This window comes from Cervus canadensis, chromosome 15 (genome assembly GCF_019320065.1).
Source record: "Cervus canadensis isolate Bull #8, Minnesota chromosome 15, ASM1932006v1, whole genome shotgun sequence".
In the NCBI taxonomy this organism is placed as follows: Eukaryota; Metazoa; Chordata; class Mammalia; order Artiodactyla; family Cervidae; genus Cervus; species Cervus canadensis.
Window position 1 is genome coordinate 35117039 of NC_057400.1, and position 21043 is coordinate 35138081.

A 21043-nucleotide genomic window follows, 5' to 3' on the forward strand; every position below is an offset into this window, starting at 1 on the left:
TGTGTGATACTGTTCTCAACAGAAGCTATGATCTTTGTACAATTCATTATCTCATTTTTATTACATTAAAATAAAACTGAAGTGATAATAGTAAATGATAAGTTCAACAGATAATCACTGTGTATTATTAGCTGGCATGGGTCATCAGCCGCTTAATATAGTTCTAACCATTGACTTCCTAATGAGCAGTTATGAGCCTGGTAATTTCTGTGCATATTAAGAATGACTAAAAATTAAAATGGCAGGATAAGAGTAGCTTTAAATTAAAAAAAAAATTCCAACTAATCTGTTAAACTTCTTACACATATAGTACTTAGATACTCTAGAATGCAGTAACCTCTAGTTGACCTAAAAATGATCTTTTTATTATACTTGAGAATAAATGTAGATTCTTATTTGAATAGCCCTTGATGACAATTTTTTTAAGTAAATAACAAAATAATTTTCTCTTTAAGAGGAATTTTGAAAACATAAAAAATTCTTAGCTAAAACTATACTCATTTTATACAAGCATATTGTTAATATATAATTGTATATAGAAAACTGTGATTTAAAAAAAAACTGATTAGCTTCACAGTTTTAATTTTTGGATAAGGATAAAATAGATTTTTTAAGTTTTTTTTTTCTTTCTCTTCTTTTAGTAGCAAAGAGAATGCGCTGCTTTTATTTTTCGGTTATTTTTGTTCCACAGATTTACTCAGTTACAATGATAGTATAAAAAATTATTTGTATTTTATTTCCATTTCCCATATTTTATAGACATTTCAATACAGCAATCATATTTTGTCAATTAGGTATACCACTGATTTACTTAAAAATTCCCACATTGAAGGAAATTATTTCCTCTTTTTACCACTTTAAGCTATGCTACAATATGTATTTTTATGCACAAAACTCAAGAGCTTTAGTCTAAAAGCAGGTATTCTCTCATCAGGTACCTTGACTATAGGTAATCAAAACTGTTAGGCTTATTAGGTATCTGCTTGGGAGGAACTTACTTGAGATTATGATGATCTTCTATTTGAAGAATTAAAACACAATTCTTCTACATATCTAGATTATCTAGATTAATACTACAATAACATAGACTTTAACATGAATAAATAACAGGTTATTAAATAAAGTGCCCATAAATGTTATCATTTACCTATTAATCAAACCTGCAAATGTAGAGTTAAAGTACTTTTTTATTGTAATTCATCATGAAACTCTAAATGTCAGAGCTTCTCTAGCACTTGTTCAAGTTCCACTGAAAGATTTACCTAAAAAACTTGTAACTCCTGTAAGCTGCCTTTGAAAAAAAAATCCTAATGCTTTAAGATTCCTTCTATTGCAAACTTCTTCCCTCACCCTATTTTTGTCATAGCATGTATCACCTTCTAATGTATTACTGTTTACTTATGTCTGAAAACATGCTCTGTATAAAGGCTGGAATATGATAAATATCTGCTGATTTAAATGTTGGCTTGGCTTATGCTATCTTTGCCTGTTTCTCTTTCCATTTGTTTATCTTATTCCTGTATTTGCTTCACTCCCTTAGAAGGCATTCTCTATATGTTAGCCTGAGAAGCTCCAGGCTTTAGTCATCTTTACAGCTAGCAATTCCAAAGAAAAGGGAAATTCTACTTTCTAATAGTCCTAGAAAGTTGTCAGAGTATAATTTTATTTATTTATACTTTTATCACATGCCCAGTCCTAAGCCAATCATTATGGTAGGTTGTAAGTAACAATGACGAATGGGCTGCTTTGATTGTCTTGGGGGTTACTCAGAGTTTGGCCTAAGGAACAGCAGCATCCCCTGGGAGCTTGTTAAGTAAGTAGACTCTCAGGCCTCAGTATAGACCACCTGAATCAGAATGTGAATTTTTAACAAGATTCACTAGTGGTATGCCTTTATTCTGTGATGCTAGTTGGAGCTGGAAAGACAGGAAGGGGGATGAGGTCAGCAAGTCACACAAAGTTGAAGCGAGGATGTGACAATTGCCCAAAGAAAACTTGAATGCTCTTACCAACATGCAAAATGGATGCCAGGCAGTCAAAAGCAGTAGGTATCCATTACAAAATGTAATATGTATTCAGTAATTATCATATACCACACACAAGATACCTTAGGAATCAAGAGATTAAGCTATTTGTCCAAAGTTCTTACTGGGGAGGCAAAGAGAATTAACCTGTGATAGGATATCAAGTACTAACAAGTATACTGGAGAATAAAGAAGAATGGAGGGATAGAGCATTACCAAGATGATGGGAAGAGTAATCAGTTTAGAGAGGAAAGTCAGGGTGAGCATGAGGAAGTAAATTTTGATTAGAGATTTGGAGAAAGAGAAAGAAAGCAAGAAAGAGTAGGAAAGCCAGTTTTGCTACAATGAAGCGAATACAGGTGATTAAGTCAGAGAGATAACCAAGGGTCATTTCATAAAGAAACTCAGGCAATGATTAAGATCATTGTCAATTATTTCTATCACAATGGAAAATTGTTGGAAGCTTTGGAGCAAGGGAACACATGATTTTATATTTCAAATATACTGTCTAGGGAGCAGGCAATAGTAAATAAAGGATAAATGGAGAAATGTAAGATGTCAGGGAGACTAGTTAGGAGGTGATGGCATGCTTAGGCATGCTTAGTCTTAGGCAAGAGATGAGAGAGAGACAGACCAGCATGGTAAAGGGGATGATAGAGGAGCTCAGAATCTATGGACAGTCCTTGACTCATGATGATTTGACTAAAGTTTTCAACTTTATTGTGGTGTGAAAGCAATGTGTATTCAGTAAAAACTGTACTCGTGAAACTTTAGAATGTGGTATTTTTCCAGGCTAGCAACATACAGCGTAATACTCTCTCGAGAAGCTGGGCTGCCCCAGCACTCAGTCAGCCATGTGATCAGGAGGGTGAAAACAACCGATACACTTAAAACCATTCTCTATCCATTCGGTCACCCTGTTTTTCACTTTCAGTATAATATTCAATAAAGTATGTGAGATATTCAATAATTTTTTTTTAATTGGATTAACATTAGATGATTTTTCCCAAGTGTAGGCTAATGCAAGCGTTCTGAGCACATCTGATGTAGGCTTGGCTCAGATGCAACGTTTGGTAGGTTAGGTCTATTGAATGCATTTTTTTAACTTATGATGGATTTCTCAGGATGTAACCCCTCTGTATGTAGAAAGATCCATATTGTGGATTGTTAATGAATTGAATGTGTGTGTGAGATAAAAGAAATACTCCTATGTTTTTGTCTTGAGAAAATGGGTGGACACTTGTGCTAGTTACTGAAATAGAGAATCTTGAAGATGGGTCCATGTGGAAAATCAAGAGGACCTTTTTGGAATGTCAAATTTAAGATGCAAAACTGCTGAATTAAATCCTTTTTCAAAGCCACCTATTTGTGTACCACTAAACAAATTCTTTTAGTAATCTATTTTGTAAATGTTATTGAACTTTTGAAGGCTACATCCAGATTGTAGGTTCTGGATACAATTATTTTGAAAGGAAGTATCTGTCTACAAAGCCCAAGTATCTTTTTATTTTCATCCAAATACTAGCTAGAAAAATCAGTATTTTGTTGTAGAAGGAAAAGGTTTGACTGCTTATGCATTTTGGGAAAACACAAAATTCTGAAAAAAACCAAATGGGTGGTGAGGAGTGGGAAGGACTGGCAGGTGGGCCTCAAGAGTGCGGCCTCATTTGAAAATAGTAACCTAAATAATGGTATTAGTTACAGACATTTAGACTGTCTAAACAATTGTTGTTTTATTACACATGACTAATAGACTTTGCTGCTTGGTTGGGATAGCATATAAACACTGGGCCATTTTTTTCCTGTGCCAAAGTGTGGTTGCTTACTGCTCTTAGAGATCTTTTCAAAATCTAAGAATTAATTGTCATCTTATAACAGTTCTTTAGCCACTTCAATATTAGTAATGAGCAATTCATGTCACTATCTTTTATATAAAATTAGTGGTGTTATTTTTATTTCTCAACTAAAAATCATTCTATTAAGATTCTCAATGGAAAATTCATTTTAAATTCATATATCCTGCTATTAAATGAAGTACAGTTAAGCAATTTTAATAATACACATGTGAGTATATTTCATTTGCTTGTGGTTTCTTTATGCTTATTTATTTACTAACTTAAGGATTTGAAGTGGTTTACACTAACTTATAAAACAGGGAAAAATTAGTAAAGAAAAGTTAGGTCCTAAACCTAGATAAAATAAAAATTCAAGAAGGAAAACAGAACACAAATGTGTCATCCATTGTGAGGGTCATATTTATGTATATTCTCACGAAATGCACAAGTAGTGAATTAATGACACTAAAGGAAAAATATGAGGAATAAAAATAGTGAAGCCACTGAAACTTTCATTAAAAAGAAGCCACATCATCACACAGCTCAATTAAGCTTTCAAATATGAGATGCTAAATTAATACTAACTTATACTTACTTGATTAATTATTCAATTTAAGAAGTACAAGTACTTGGTGATAAATATTTGCATTTTAAGTCATAACCAATGGAAAAACTTTTTATATCCATTTAATGTACTAATTGGATGTTAGCAAGAAATCAGTGTAGTAGCAGCTGCACATGCAATTCAATTTGATGAAATTTTAATTATAGAGAAAAAACTGATAGCAAAGCAAATAGAGTGAAACAGTGCTAAAATGAAAATAGCATAAACAGATTTCAATGTTTCTCTGAAAAATTCCAGGTGTTGTCAAAGTGGATTACGGAGATGTGTCAGTCAGAAAAACACTAAGAGAAAATCTGAAGTGTAAGCCCTTTTCTTGGTACCTTGAAAACATCTATCCGGACTCCCAGATCCCAAGACGTTATTACTCACTTGGAGAGGTATGAATTATTTATTTTGGTTAAGTTATAAATATATTTTGGAAAAGGAGCAATTTCTAAGGAGCTCAATATTTTTTATGTTATGAATACAATGTTTTAAAGGTTTTTAAACAGATCTATTTTAAAAGACTTCTCATAAAATTACAAGGACCATAAAGGTCTATATCACTGGGATTTATAAAAAATAAAAACACAGTTTAAGGTAGAATAAATAGTATTTTTTTATTTCTTTATAAATAGCTCTAAAACTTTTTAATCATATGGAATTTAGAGTCTTTGAGGTTTACAGCAAATTTTGAATTTTTCTTTATGTAGGCTATAAGTGTTAATACTTACTGTGGGAAAACAAACTGGAAACTTTATTTAGTAAAGATAATATGTAATAATCCCTTACACACTAATATAGTAACATTTTTTGAAAAGTAAACTTTATAAAGCAAAATAAAATAGTAAGAAGATTAGCTTAATCTACATTTTTTATAAATTGCATAAAAAACTAGCCAAAAAGAGTTAGCTGGATTCTTGTATCTGCTTTGATATTCAGTCTATTATAATATAGCACACCATGTAACCAAGTGAAGAGTCCCTATACATTCATGAGAAGTGAGGGTGAAAGATATTATCATGATACTCTTTTATCAAAATCATAATGACTTTGTGGACACATGGAGAACCCCTGATCTGTTTCATACTTTTTCAAAATATTATCTTTATTTTTTAATAAATATTGTCACTTAGAAAGTTTTCACTCTCACTCATCCGGAAATCTACTTTTTCTAATAATCATGTACAATTCAGAGGACAAACCTGCCCTAACTTTATTATATTCAGAAGAAAACAATGCATTTTTGTTTTTATTTTCTCTTCCTCTGTGACTTTATAAATCAGCTATACTCCAATAAAAATTTAAAATGTTGTTAGTGTCAGATGTACTACAAAGTGATTCATTTATATATATACATATCTCTATTCCTTAGATTCTTTTCCCATAATAGGCTACTACAGAGCATTGAGTAGAGTTCCCTGTGCTATATACAGTAGGTCCTTATTAGTTATCTATTTTATATTGTGTATATATCAATCCCAATATGCCAATTTATGCTCCCCTTCCCACCACTCTGGTAACCATAAGTTTGTTTGTATATCAAATATATTTGTTTGGTAAATAAGTTCATGTGTACTTTTTCAGATTCCACATCAAAGCACTATTTATTTTTTATTCTTACCTCACTCAGTACAATTTCTAGGCCCATCCATGTTGCTGCAGATGGAATTATTTCATTCTTTTTATGGCTGAGTCATATTTCATCATACATATGTACCACATCTTCTTTATCCATTATTCTGTTGATGAACATTTAAGTTGCTTCCATGTCCTGGCTACTCTAAGTATTGCTTCATTGAACACTGGGGTGCATGCATCTTTTTAAATCAAGAGTTTTCTCTAGATATATGCCCAGGAGTGGGGTTGCTGGATAATATGGAAGCTCTAGCTGTAGTTTTTCTTAGGGAATCTCCATACTGTTGTCCATAGTGGCTGCACTAATTTATATTCCCACCAACAGTGTAGGAGGGTTCCCTTTTCTCCAGCATTTATTGTTTGTAGATTTTTCTTAGGATGACCATTCTGACCAGTGTAAGATGTGTCTCATTATACATTTGATTTGCATTTCTCCAATAATTGGTCATGTTGAGCATCTTTTCATGTGCTTTTTGGCCATTTGTGTGTCTTCTTTAGAGAAATGTACATTTACATCTTCTGCCCATTTTCTGATTGTGTTGTTTGGTTTTTGGATATTGAGCTGCATAAACTGTGTATTTTAGAGATTAACTCCTTTTCAGTCACTTCATTTGTAAACATTTTCTCCCATTCTCTGGGTTGTCTTTTCATTTTGTTTATGGTTTCCTTTGCTGTGCAAAAGCTTTTAAGTTTAATTAGACCCCATTTGGTTGTTTTAATTTTCATTACTCTAGAAAGTGGAGTTTATTTTTGTGTATCTTGATAGGGAGTGTTCTTTTTTTTTTAAACACTTAGCTGTCCAGTTTTCCCAGCACCACTCATTCAGTTTTATCCATTGTATATTCCTGCCTCCTTTGTTGTCGATTAGGGGACCACAGGTGTGTGGGTTTGTCTCAGGGATTTCTTTTTTTTTTTTTTGTCTCAGGGATTTCTATCTTGTTCCATTGGTCTATATTTCTGTTTTTGTACCAATACCATACTGCCTCAATGACTATAGCTTTGTACTCTAGTCTGAAATCAGGCAGTTTGATTCATCCAGCTTCATTTTTGCTTTCTCAAGATTGCTTCAGCTCTTCAGGGTCTTTTGTGTTTCTATACAAATTATAAAATTATTTGCTCTGTTAAAAATTACCATTGGTAATTTCATAGCAATTGCTTGAATCTATAGATTGCTTTGGGTACCATAGTTATAAAATATCTTTAGAGATTAAAAAGTTGGCTTCATTGTAACTGTACAAGCATATGGTCATAATACATATTAATTGCTCAAAATAAGTTATCCCTTTATGAATTATATGCTTCATATTAGTAATTTCCCACTTAATAGGAATTACATTTGAGAAAACTAATTTAGTACTTGTTATTTTTAAAACATTTTAACAGCAATAATAATGCATTTGGAAAATATTATTTGAATCTGCCACTTTTATAGGTCATAACAGTGGAATATCTGAAAATTCAGTCTAATATTTTTTGGTTCATTTGCTAAGATACTATGAATTTATCCACTCTATAAACATTCCTATAAACATCACTAGAAAATAAAAGCATACAATTCATCTCCAGCTGCATTGTTTTTAAAGACTGTTTCTTTGTGCATTATCCATACACTGTCAAATCTCCAATCACTCATCAGCCAGGTAAATATCTCTCTATGGAATTTTTCAGTTTATATCTATTTAACATTAATCTGAATTCTGTAGTGCAAAGGTTCATGTGTAATAACACTGAATGTTACCACTTTCTAGGTGTAACTTTAGTCCTATGCCTCTGGCTTTTTTTAAAAATTATTTGTTTTCATTGGGATGGGAGTGTCATTGCTATTGTTTTTAAATATGCAGTATTCCCATGTTAGCTCTAATGTCACAGGATTTATTTATATTTAATACATAGAACAGCATTTTTTAAACTACAGCTCTATGTGCATGCTAGTTATTATAATCTAGTTCTACTAAAGATCTCCAATAAAGTATCTTACACGCATTTCTTTTATGGAAAAGTTTGTTGGGCCAATTGTGAATCTGTACCTTTAGAAGAGGGCGTTTTTCTATTCTTGTAGCAGGGTATTCTTCCCATGGCAGTCAGTGGACCCAGGTAGTGAGTAAATGCTGATCACTTTTTCTAAAAGAACATATGACCAAGACCTGTTAACAAGACAGATATGAGTTAACAGGAGTTTTTGGAAATTGTCTAAGGCCATCAAGGTGACTCCTGAGAAAGACTCAGGACTGAAACAGGTTCTGAAACAGAACCTAGATGTCACTTCCATTTGAAAAATTCAGTTTCATACTCTCCTGCACTACACATTGAGAAATCTAATTAACTTTCTGAAAAAATGAAGTGTGAGAAAATTCCTTTATACAACATCTACTGATTTTAAAGTAGCTGCCTTCTTTAATGGGTCAGGTGGCTATATTTTAATTTCTAGAAGTAATTTGAAAAACTTTTGAAGATAGAAATATACCTTTAGGGTTTTTGAAACATATCCAGGAGAGGGAGCATGGTGTACTGAAAGAATCCCAGACTTTGGAATCAAGCAGAGGAGGGTTTAAATCCTGACCTCCCAGTTTAGGACTCAAGTAGCGCTAGGTCTGTCTGTGGTACCTAGCAGTAGAAGGAAGGTAATCCTACAGGTTACAGTGATGATTGAGGATACAGAGCATCTATAACACCAGTAGTTACAGTTATTTTAATTATAATAGCTACTACTGTTTTCTTACTATGTCAAACATTATGCTAGATGCTTAAAAATTGAATTTTTTTTTAAAAAAATCACAATTTCTTGGCAGGTTTTGTTATTATCCCCAATTAAATATGGAAACCTATATGCAGAAAATTCACATGATTGACCTAATGGTCATAGAACTAGCTAAATACTGAAGTCAGGATTCAAATATATTTTAGTCTAACAATAATGTCCACTTTTCCTTCTAACTAGAAGGAGAAAATGGATATCACTAAATGTTATTCATTCAAAATACTTTTATTAAATAAGAGCTTTATTTAATAGCTGTAACCTGTGTTATATGCCAAGGATGTAAAGTCAATAAGGAAAGAACTTTACTCTTGAGCCATTCTACTGAAATGGGAGTGAGGGAAAAAGCAAGAGATAATCAAACAGGTAAGAAATTCAGTTGAATTAAAACTGTCCTATGAGGTATTTTAAAAACTCAATAAATTAAAAAATCTATGAGATATATCTGATTTTGAACTTTCTGGTATAGTAATGTACTACAGTTTTCCATTTTAAAACTACCCTTCAAGAGATGCAGTCCTGCAAGAGTTTCCTTGAAAACAAGGACAAATTCACCAACCACTGTTTTCCAATTCAATTTTGCATAGACATGTATAGTAGTCACAGACATAGTCATAGACACTTTGATAGTGAATTTGAGATAAACTATTAATGGACTATAATGTACGACAGTCATTTAATCTTTTTCTTTCTTACTATCTGTCATTATATATGAAGGCACTGTCTCTCAGAGAGTCTCAAAGTGGAACCAGGTGTCCAAAGCTACTTATCTAGGGCACAAAGTTATTTCTTTGAAGTAATTCATATGTACTCAATTTCAAATGAAATTGTTAGGATATAACAATTTACAAGTTCTTTAAGTTTCAATGTTTTTCAAAGCCCACATATTTAATATTGCAGTGCACTGGTGCATATAAATACCTTCATGTCAATTTCTCTTTATAACTTTCCTAGTTATATTAGAAGATAGAGGTAAACATGATATTCAGTTTCTATCACTGTATATTGTCACCAAAATAATCATCAGTATTGATATCAGACAACTGTTGTGATTTCTTATATTTGAATTTTATGCTGGTAATTGAAATATTACTTCACCCAGCCCATGAATTACATGCAATTTCCAATGGGAAGTTAAAAGCTGAATTGCTTTGAACTAAAACCTTTAAGTAGCTTAATGAAGCATATGCCTTTTAGACTTAGTAAGCAGATCATAATGGAATAAGGAAGAAGAGCTTCTTGCAGCATTAAATTCTCTCTTGACTAACACTAGCTTATGTATATTTAGCATGTCAGCTCCTGATCTTGTAAATATAGAAGCTAATTCAACTATAAGATTGAAAATTGGCTTTCTAAAGTAGTAATGCTTTACCCTAAATTTTTGGCCTTGGACAGGCCAGCATCTTGGGAAAAAAATGTTTTGTGAGCTATGTGGGACACAAGAATACAGAAGGCAAGACGGAAGAGAAGAGGAACCCTGGAGCCAATTGACTTAACTCTTAGGGTTTAATATCTGCATTTGCATGCTGCTTGGAAGACATTTTGACAGTAGTGTCTGAATTTTTTACTGCCTACATGACCCCTTAGCACTTCCTTTTTCTCTTGTATTCTTTAACCTTATCATCTAGTTAAGATCCTTGCACACATTGACACTGTATTCCTTAAACACTGTTAAAGAACAAATTTCAGTAACTAAAAATAGACATCTGTTGAAGCTGCTAGGCTGCAGGGATTAAGGATAAAATCAGTTACTGCCAAATCCAGAGGCTAAAACCCTGAGAGGTTACATATCTGTTGGTAATCAGATCTATTTATAAATTCACCATCTTCTTGATCTTTTAATAACCAGTAAAAAAAAAAAAAAAGCCTCATATTTTAAAACATGCACAAATGGGGCATTCTCTCTGCCTATGATCATATTCGCAAAACTCTTTGGGACCCAGTAACTGATTTTTATCCCAGTGTAACTAGTACACAGCCAAAATATATTACTCTCCATCACATGTTAAACCTAAAGAATGTTGAGCTGGGTAACTCACCCATGGACGAAATAAGTGAGTTTACTACTGGAAAGTCTTTTTCTTTTTGGCTTTACAATACTGATATACTGATAAATACATTAGAACCAATTCTGATTTTATCACTTAAATATGTATCGGCATAAACAACTACAACAAACTATATTCCAGTTAGAGCATTTATGAATTCTCCTAGGATTGATTTTGTTATCCACCAAAATATGTGAAATTGTCCAGTATTCTGTATTTACTGTTTTGTTGAAGGAGGTTAAGATATCACATACTCAGTGTTTTTAAATCTCACAGTCAGGTCATTGGAAACCCAGGTTTACATAAGAGAAGTCAGCTTGGATTTGTTAATTATATAGATTTTGTAAATCTATATAAAATCATCCTTCTGATTTATTCACAATTTGGTACAGAGAAATGCATATTCACTACAGCAATTATAATATGGAAATATTAACATTAAACTTGAATTCACTGCAAATGTATTTCCTTCTTTACAAAGTAAAGAGAAACCAAATGAGGTTGACATATTTAAAATAATGATAATTAGTAACATAATATACAGTTGAAGGATAAGCATGTGTTGGAGTAATTACAGCCAAAAAAAAAGCTAAGTTTAGTCTAATTTTAGAATGAATTTTACATATTAGTTTTGAAATTCAAAGGTGGTGGGGATGAGAGTTTATGCCTCTTTTCGAATTGGAGTTCCCACTGTTGCTTGCTGTTACAATCCAGCAGAGGGAGCAAAAGCTAGTGAATAAACCATGTAAGTGGTAACATTACCCATGATCCTGCCGATGAGTAGAAACTTTTAGAAAAAGACTTGATTTCTAATATCAAGACACAAGTGGGAAAAATACTCTCAAGTTTATGTCATTAAAGACTGTTCTCAGGCAATAAAAGATGCTGTGTAAACAAAGAAATGTCAAAGTAGACAACAAAGGTAAAACTATATTGGTCCTATACCACATACTCAAAGCTATAAAATAACATAAGGGATAAGTCACAAGACTTTCCCAGAATGCAGATATACCCATATGGTCTACTTATGTTGATTCAGGTTGGATTCTGTAAGGAGTTTCTGTGGATGAAGTTCCTACATGTTTGTCTGCCTAGATTTTTCTTACGATTAATGAATGGCATGATCAAGCAATTGGTGTTGTAATACCGGTGACAAGCTCAGGATATTTCCTGATATTTCATTTTTCTGTTTAAACAGCATTCTTTGGAAATATATACATGTATTTTTTCCTGTATGCCAGTATCTTCTATTATACATTAAAATTAGATCATTGAGGACTGTCAGAAGACATTAGTAACCGTTTTTATGTTTGAGGAAAATATTACAGATTTCCAATGTTAGACTCATTTACATGAGAATACCCTGATGCACACCATGCTGCCTTCTAGGTGTTCATATCTTAAGAAAAAAAAATGTAGATAACATAGGACTACTGCAAAAACCTCTCAGACATTGTCTCGATCCAGATGGTATGTTCTTCTCAATTTTTGAAAGTGGATATTGAGAACCCTGTTTCCTGACGCTTCATCCTCTATCATATTTGTATCCAGTGTCATCTTAACAATAGCCAGAAATAATTTTCATGACCTGGACCCAACATTCTGGCACTCAGCATGGAAACCACTTTACTTCTAGACTTTTTGACCTGGTTCTCAGATCTGATCCTAGGCCACTTCCATGGTCCACGTGTCTTTGCCACTGTCTGGATGACCTGTCATTTACCTTCACCTTTATTCAACTAGAACTTAATCCTCCCTTGCTCTTTTTACCTCCTTTCTGCAAAATACTGCCTACCTGTCTAGATGTCAGGACTAGGCAATTTCCAACCTCACTGTAACTTCCAATTACTTATTTGAGCAGACTACTTAGCCTCTATGTTTTCATATATAAAATTAGGGTAATAGGTTGGTTTTAAATTAGTTATTACACATAAGTCCTTGGAACAGTTCATGGCACATACAACTTCAATTATTCAATTTTATTGTGGTGGTTGTCTTCCCTGTCTCATTCTGACAGCTTACCAAAGCCACTGACTCCTATCTGTTTCCAGTCTCCCAGAACTCATGTCCAGTTAGCATCACCAGATTTTACTTGAGTTCCTATACTATAACCTCTTAGTACCTGCTACATTCTAAGGGACAATTAATATTACATGTCTAGAAACTGTCAAACCATTTTTTAGGAAGGTTAGAACATGTCATGAATAGAACAAACTCCTTTCCATGCACTCCCCCAAATGAATCTATTCTGTAATTCTGAAAAAACAGCAGCAGCAGTGACATAGTTTCAATCTTTTTGAATTCCTCGACTGAAGCAGAGAGAGCATCCAGGTTAGCAAAAACAAAAACTGATGGACAAATTTAACAGTAAAATTAGACGACAAGGTATTCTCACCAATCCTAAAATATGACTTGTAAACTTCATGACCATATGATAATACAATCATTACAGTAGGAAAAAAGGGAAGAAATGGGGTGTCTGATGGAAATGAGACCACAATAACACCTCAGTTACCAACAGATACTCATGAGAAATTGTTTCAATGCTAACTTAACAACAGTAGTTGAAACTGGGAAAAGTGTTTTCATAAAATCCAGTTTGCAAGTCAGTGAAAAGTCTCCTCTTTAAATGTCTGAAGGGTCAAAGAATTCTACAACCTGTGAACTTTCATAGCTCAATAGCTGAAGGTCTTTCTCAGGAGAAAATTCAAGGAATGAAGCCCAACTTAAGTAGGCAGATACAACAACAACAAAGGAAACAAAGTCCTGATAGAAACAGGAGAAATAGGAGGGATCGGGTCAAGGGGCGAGGTGGAGACAAAATGGCAGAGGAAAAGGACTTGAACTGACCTCCTCTCACAAATACACCAAAATCACAACTAAGTGCTAAACAATCATTGACAAAAAGACTGGGATGTACCAAAACAGATTCTACATCCAAAGACAAAGCCACAACGAGGCAGCAGGAGGAATGCATTCACGAAACAATCAAATCCCATACTGACTTGATGGGTGACAACACAAACTGGAAAATAATTATATCGCAGAGGTTCTCCCACAGAATAAAAACATGTGATATATTTATACACACACACACACACCCAGTGGAATATTACTCATCCATAAACAGAAAAAGATTTTCATACTGTCAGACAAAGATAAATATTATATGATATCACTTACATGTGGAATCTAAGTTATATAAATAAACTTACTTACAAAACAGAAACAGTATCTCAGGCTTTGAAAACAAACTTATGGTTACCGAAGTGGAAAAGTGGGGGGCATAAATTATGAGTTTGCTCAAACATATACACTGCTATATATAAAATAGATAATCAACAAGGACCTACACAGTCAATGCTCTGTAATACCGTATATAGGAAAAGAATCTGAAAAATTCTGAATTATTTTGCTGTATACCTGAACCGCAACATTGTAAATCAACTCTACACTAATAAAAAATTGGAAAAGAGAAAAAAAAAAAAAGTGGAGAGCTAAGCAGAACCAGGAATTCTCAAAAAAAGCAGGATTTTTTTCCAACTCTCAAAAAAATTACAGGAACAGATCTATCCTTGTGAAGTTAGAAATGCTCTCCAGTATAAACATGTCCTGTCAGGTACAGCTGGAAATATTTATTCTTAAACATTTTACTTGGTAGTGGCAAAATCAGCTTTGCTATGAAAATATCCTTTACTTTCCACCAGCATCCAGAGTTCTCAAAATGATTCACAGAATAATCAGGCTTCCAGGTAGGAAGTTCCATTGTGCTCTCCTGATACAAGGAGTTTCAGTCCTGATTATACATTTTAATTATCTGGGGGATCTTTTAACTGTATTCTGGTCCTACTTCAGACCTGGTCCTATTCCAGACCATTTGAATCAGAATCTATGAAGCAGAAGCAAAGTAGAAGTATATTCTAAAAGCCTTCCAGGTGAGTCTGTGGGGCAGCCCAGGTGGAAACCACTGAAAAATAAGTTACTCAAAAAAGGAAAAGTAACCATACTGTCACCATTAAATATCAAGACATGTCATACCTTCCTCCAGAATGGTGGTGGCCAAACTTTGCATGTTAGAATCACCTGGGAAGATTTTACAGAACCCGACGGACACTTTGTACCCTACTCCAGTTAAACAAGAATAGTCTGGGTATCAGACTAGTTTAAAGAAGACAAGTCATTACTCCCATCAGGAAGCAAAGAAAAGAAAAAATGAAAGGAAGAGGGAGGGAGAGAGAAAAATGATTTCCTGATCAAATTCTCCCTCTTAACAAATCAGGAGAATTTTTTTTTTCTGAAAAGAAAGGAAAAGGATCACTACCATAAGAATAAAGATAATAAACAGTAAAATGATATCTCTATGAAAAATGAAACCAAATCAAAACCTTAAACTCATAAGACAGGAAAACTGTCAACTAATATTTCAAAACAAGAGATATTTTATTATGATAAAATAAGTAAAATAACAACATGAATTTTTAAAAAACCTCTGAAATGAGGGCCTGAAATGGAGGAAAGAATTAGAAATTAAGGAATGAATCATTTCAGAAATGGATAAACTTGAAAGAACAGAGGAGTCAACAATCCCAGAAGAAAATGCCATAAGAGTTTTAAAATGAGGGAAGGAGGAAATTTTTTAAAGATAGTTTTGTCTTTCTTTTCTATCGAATAGAAAATGACATATATGTGAGATATATAAAAGATACAAAATACAGAATTTCCTGATAGCAAAATCAAAGTAATAAAAAATGAACACTAATAATTATCTATCATTCAATATTATTCAATATTTACTCCTTGAAAATAAATTTGGAACTACATATTGAAACAGACCACCACCTATCTGGGCAATCTACTGGACTTATTTTGGCATTCAGGCAAATATATATTTGTAAGAACAAGGTAAGAAAACATATTTTCATTGTTACCTTTTCAAAAGCAACTATTTATGCTGGAAGTGAACAGAGTAACATCTTAAATCACCTTAAATCAAGGAAACACACTGTGAGTCAAGGATTTCTGATGCAGCAAATTGATTTTGAAGGATAAAGGCCACAGATACAGTTATCAACGTGTAAGAACTCAGAATATTGCTCCCAGTAAATGGAAACATCATCTACCGATCTGCTCAAACCAAAATCTTGTAATGCTTCTTGATGCCTTTGTTTTCCTCTCCTGGGTCATTTCCACTTCAACTGTAAGTCCTACTGGCTCTATCTTAAAAACATCCTAAACTTGACCTCCCCACATCCACTGCTGGCCTTTTACGCCAAGTAACCATATCTAGTTGGCAGGACTCAACAGTCCCCTTGTTTCTCTGCTTCCACTCCTGCCTCCCTCTAATCGCTGGGACAGGGCTTGACCTCACTGCTCAGCTCTGCCCAACCCCTTACCAAGTGTGAATTTCAATTGCTGACTGGGGCTTTACTGCAAATCACACCATTTTCCCCAACTCAGGCAACCATTACCTGACCATGGGGTTCTGTACCATACAAAAAAGTTGAACTGTAAAAACCTAATCCAGCCTCTACAGAAGTTTCTAACCATACTCATTTGCCAAGAGGGAGAAACAGGCACCTGAAGCATAGGTAACTAAACATATCCAAGTAATGAGTGAGTAAAATATGTACCCTAATAAGAGTCAGAGAAAAGAACTTTTTGGAAGCTGAGAGGACAAGTGTAAAACATACTACTTTGGGTTGAGACTAAAGGAAAAAAAACTAAAACATTCCATCTATTAGAAAAGGTTTTCTTCTTTTTTACATTCACTTGTATTTGACTTAGTAATTTGGGCATCTTTAAACTCAATAAATGGCTTTTGTAAAATTACATTTGGCACAAATGTATATAACATGTTAATTATGGGACTAATGCAGTGTCTGAGTGTAAACCATGAATCTTACGTTTGCAGTTGGCAATTTAATCTTGGTTTTGAAAAATTTTTCCTGTGAAATCACCATTTAGCCTTGTAATAGTTTTTCTTAGGGTCAACTGCTTTCCACTGTCTGGTATTAGGAATGCAAAAAGATGCAAGTTTTAGTTAAAAAATTATCAATGTAATTAGTCTTTATAAATGTACAGAATGGAGCATCTAGTAAAGAAGCAACAAAAAATACATAAATTTGCATATTTGACCAATTTGTTTCTATTACTTTGCATATGGCACTGCAGGACTTAAGGACTTCACAAAAACACTATGATTATTTGGGTGGAATTTTGAGACTGTCCTAATTTTCAGAAGATTTGGGGAAGAACTCCTAGTTTGTAATATGTACATGTTTTCTTCTTCTCTGATACTACACTATAAACAGAGTGCCTCTTGACTGGATGCTAATGACAATGCCAGTGCTATTCAAGTTTACCTGAATGGGAGTTTAGAATGTTATACAGACATCAGAATAGACAGAGAAAAATAAATATTTAAAGCTTTGTCTTTTCCTTGGAGAAATTTCCTTACAAAAATATTATTTTGCTATCAATAAGCAATTTGAAAATACCAAAGATTTTCTGACTTACATTTTTGTGTTTCCTTTAGATAAGAAATGTTGAAACAAATCAATGTTTAGACAACATGGGCCGCAAGGAAAATGAAAAAGTGGGTATTTTCAACTGTCATGGTATGGGAGGAAATCAGGTAAACTCCCTTTTTTATCAGCTTCATATTTGGGGGGGGGGAATATTGTGTAAACTATCCAGGTAGATTATGGCTCACTGCCAATAACAATGTCTTAGTAAATTGACAGGCATACTAATCAAGACCTAATTTATGTCTTTAACATATAATAACTATGTTATTATTCCAAGTATTGTAAGAAAGCACTGAAGAATTTAATAAGTAGGGCAACATCTTTAATTAGCCTAGAGTGAATGAGGGCAGCCAGATGTTTCAGACCTACTTCCTATTACCATGTATGAAAAATGAGGACTGCATTTTATTGTTAACTCAATCATATAAAATAATCACTCAACAATTATGATGGTTTCCTAATGGTGCTTATCCTGAATTTCTTCTTCAAATGTTTCTTGTCTATCATGTTTTCTATGACTTTTGGTGGTTTAATAAAATTTTAAGCACATAGATAAGCATGTTTGTTAACAACTTTGCTTTGGCTATCTAAAGATGCCCTTTGGATCAGGTAAAAATGTATTATTTAAACAAAATTTATACTTGATTAAAATTTTAGGATACCTGTTTTGTGTGTGATGGTCCAATTAATTATCAGAGACTTATCAGACTATAATAAGGATACTTGTGTTTTCTGTAAGCAATGAAAGGTGGTAGTGCAAGGTGGAAAATGTAAAGGCTTCTTGTCTGTGAGTCTTGCTGCCACAGCCACTTTCAGAGGTTTAGTTTGAAGTTCCTGGGAACTTATAACAAAGCACAGTTGAGAGACAGCTGCTCCTTGGTAGACAAGTTGTCTAAAAGGGTCAAGGTAAAGCATATGAGCATTTTAGAGTGAACTGAGGAAGCAAACATGATTCTGTTCAGCACAACATGATGATGATTACTACAGCTGAATGCATCAAGAATCCATAGAAAAATCTTCAGGATCAAGATGTCTGCTCACCTATCCCCACAAATACATCAGAAATACATCCATAAGTGTAACGATTCACACAGAATATCTACTGAATGCTGGCAAAAGACCTCAGACTTCTGAAAGGGCAAGAACCCCTCCCATAACTCTATAGGACAAAAGAATAAAGGAAAAATAGAATTTAAATGGGAAGCCCATTTAGCACCCCAGGGAGGAAGCTATGAAGGAGGAAAGCTTCTGCACCCAGGAAAGTCCCTTCTACAGTAGGAGGATCAGCTGGGATGGAGAGGAAGCTGTGGAGCCAGGAGGAGAGGGCAGCAGCCAGCCTGAGTGAGGCAAGATGAACAGTAACTGCACAGAGAGATCAGTAAGACTGCCCTGTGCTCCCCAGTCTGAGATGCTTGTCTGTCACTATGGACAGGGGCTGGGTGCTGAAGCTTGGGATACAGAGGTCAGACTCAGGTGGAGGACAGGAATCGGCTGTGCAGAGACACCCCACCAGAGTGGCAACCAAGGATGCACTTGGAAGAAGCTTGGGGATGCCAGAGAGGCAAGGTGCCAATGTTTGGGAAATACAGGAGGAGAGGGGTGGGGCCGCCATACGAGCTTCTTTCCCTGTGCACACTCTTAGGTAACGAGACACCACCTACGTGAGCTCCAGTCATGGGCACAAGTGACCCACTGCCACTAGACCACCCACAAGCGGTGGCCAATGACTGCCCCTGCTGCCCTGGGGGTGCTCTGGCTCCCAATGCTGTCAGGAAACCCAGGAGCAGGTGCAAGCATTCCTCAGTATCTGCCAATCAATCAGTATGATATACCACAGCAACAGACTGAAGAAAAAAACTAAATGACCATCTCAATAGATACAGAAAGAGGTTTTGACAGAAATCAATACGAATTTATGATGAAAACTCCCCAGAAAGTCATCATAGAAGGACGCTTCCTCAGCACAATAAAGGCCATATATACAAACCCAGAGCTACCATCACTCTCAACTGTGAAAAACTGAAAGCATTTCCCCTAAGATCAGCAACAAGGATGTCTACTCTTATTCAACATTGTTTTGGAAGATGATCAACGTCACAAATTGAGAGAAATTGCAAATCAGAACTACAATGAGGTTTAACCTCATACTGGGCGACTGGTAGAACACCCATCATCAAAGTCTATAATCACTAAATGCTGGAGAAGATGTGGAGAAAAGGGAACCCTCCTACACTGTTGGTAGGAATGAAAATGGGTACAACCACTATGGCGAACAATATGGGGGTTTCTTAACTAAAATAGAACTATTTTTAGTTTTTAAAGAAACCCCCATATTGTTCGCCATAGTGACTGTACCCATTTATATGATCCAGCAATCCCACTCCTGGGCATATATCTAGAGAAAATCTTATTCAAAAGATGCATGCACCCCAATGTTCACTGCAGCACTATTTACGGTAGCCAAAACACAGAAGCAACCAGGATGTCCATCAACAGAGGAACGGATAAAGATGTTGTACACATATACAATGAAGCCATAAAAGAGAATGAAACAATGTCATGTCCAGCAATGTGGATGAACCTAGAGATTATCATAAATGAAGCAAGTCAGAGAAGGACATATACATATACTAGAAGGACAATATCATATACTATTGCTTATATGTGGAATATAAAAAATGATACAAATACACTTATTTACAATACAGAAACAGACTCATAACAAACTTCTAGTTACCAAAGGGAAAATCTGGGGTGGAGGGATAAATTAGGAGTTTGGGATTAACATAAACACACTACTATACATAAAACAATCAACAGAGACCTACTATATAGCACAGGGTACTCTACTCAATATTTTGCAGTAACCTATATGGGAGAAGAATCTGGAAAAGGATAAATATAAGTAAATCATATATTTTACTTATATGTAAAATATATACAAGTAAAAAATATATTTATATTTAATAAATATAAATAAATATAAGTAAATGCTGTATACCTGAGACTAACACAACATGTAACTCAACTATAAGCTTTAAAGGAAAAAAAAAAAAAAAAGGATCCATAGCGGAAAAGCCAGAATGAAATGGGCCTGTTGAGTTTTGGCACCATACTTCAAATCAGACTTTTGTACAATTCAATGGAAAACACTAAAACGACGCTTCTCCCTACAACTAAACAAAGACAACTTAATTATTAAAATCCTAATTAGTACCTCACAGTTTAAACAAGAAAGTATATGAGTCAAACTTTCTAAATTACAGCATGCGGAAATGACTATATGAAAGATGATGGAAACAACAACAGAGCATTCAAAAATGGTCCAGCTTATTATACTGATTCATGGTGAGTGTCAGAGGTTTCTACTACCAAGGTCACGATGAATTCAGCCCCAACTGGCAAAAGTGATCACAGCACTAAATACACAGGGGTTTACTTTTTTCACATAGTATGAAATCTAAAAGTAGTCAGTTGTTGATAATTTGGTCAGGTCCTCAATAATTCCACCAAGAAACCAGATACTTTCTATCTTTCCATTCTTATAGTTAACTTTTAGCATCAGCTGATCACAAGAGGGCTGCTAAAACTCCAAACGTCATGTCTACATTC

General features: G+C 34.3%; 1 protein-coding gene across 3 annotated transcripts in view; it reads left to right on the forward strand.

Annotated features, from left to right (window-relative positions):
* GALNT13 (polypeptide N-acetylgalactosaminyltransferase 13) overlaps positions 1–21043 on the forward strand; it is a 597872-nt gene that overhangs the window by 537078 nt on the left and 39751 nt on the right. For all 3 annotated transcript variants that reach the window (XM_043488172.1, XM_043488173.1, XM_043488174.1), the window contains exons 10-11: positions 4722–4861; positions 17440–17538. In XM_043488172.1, the coding sequence (XP_043344107.1) occupies positions 4722–4861; positions 17440–17538 (239 nt within the window). The remainder of the gene's footprint in view (positions 1–4721; positions 4862–17439; positions 17539–21043) is intronic.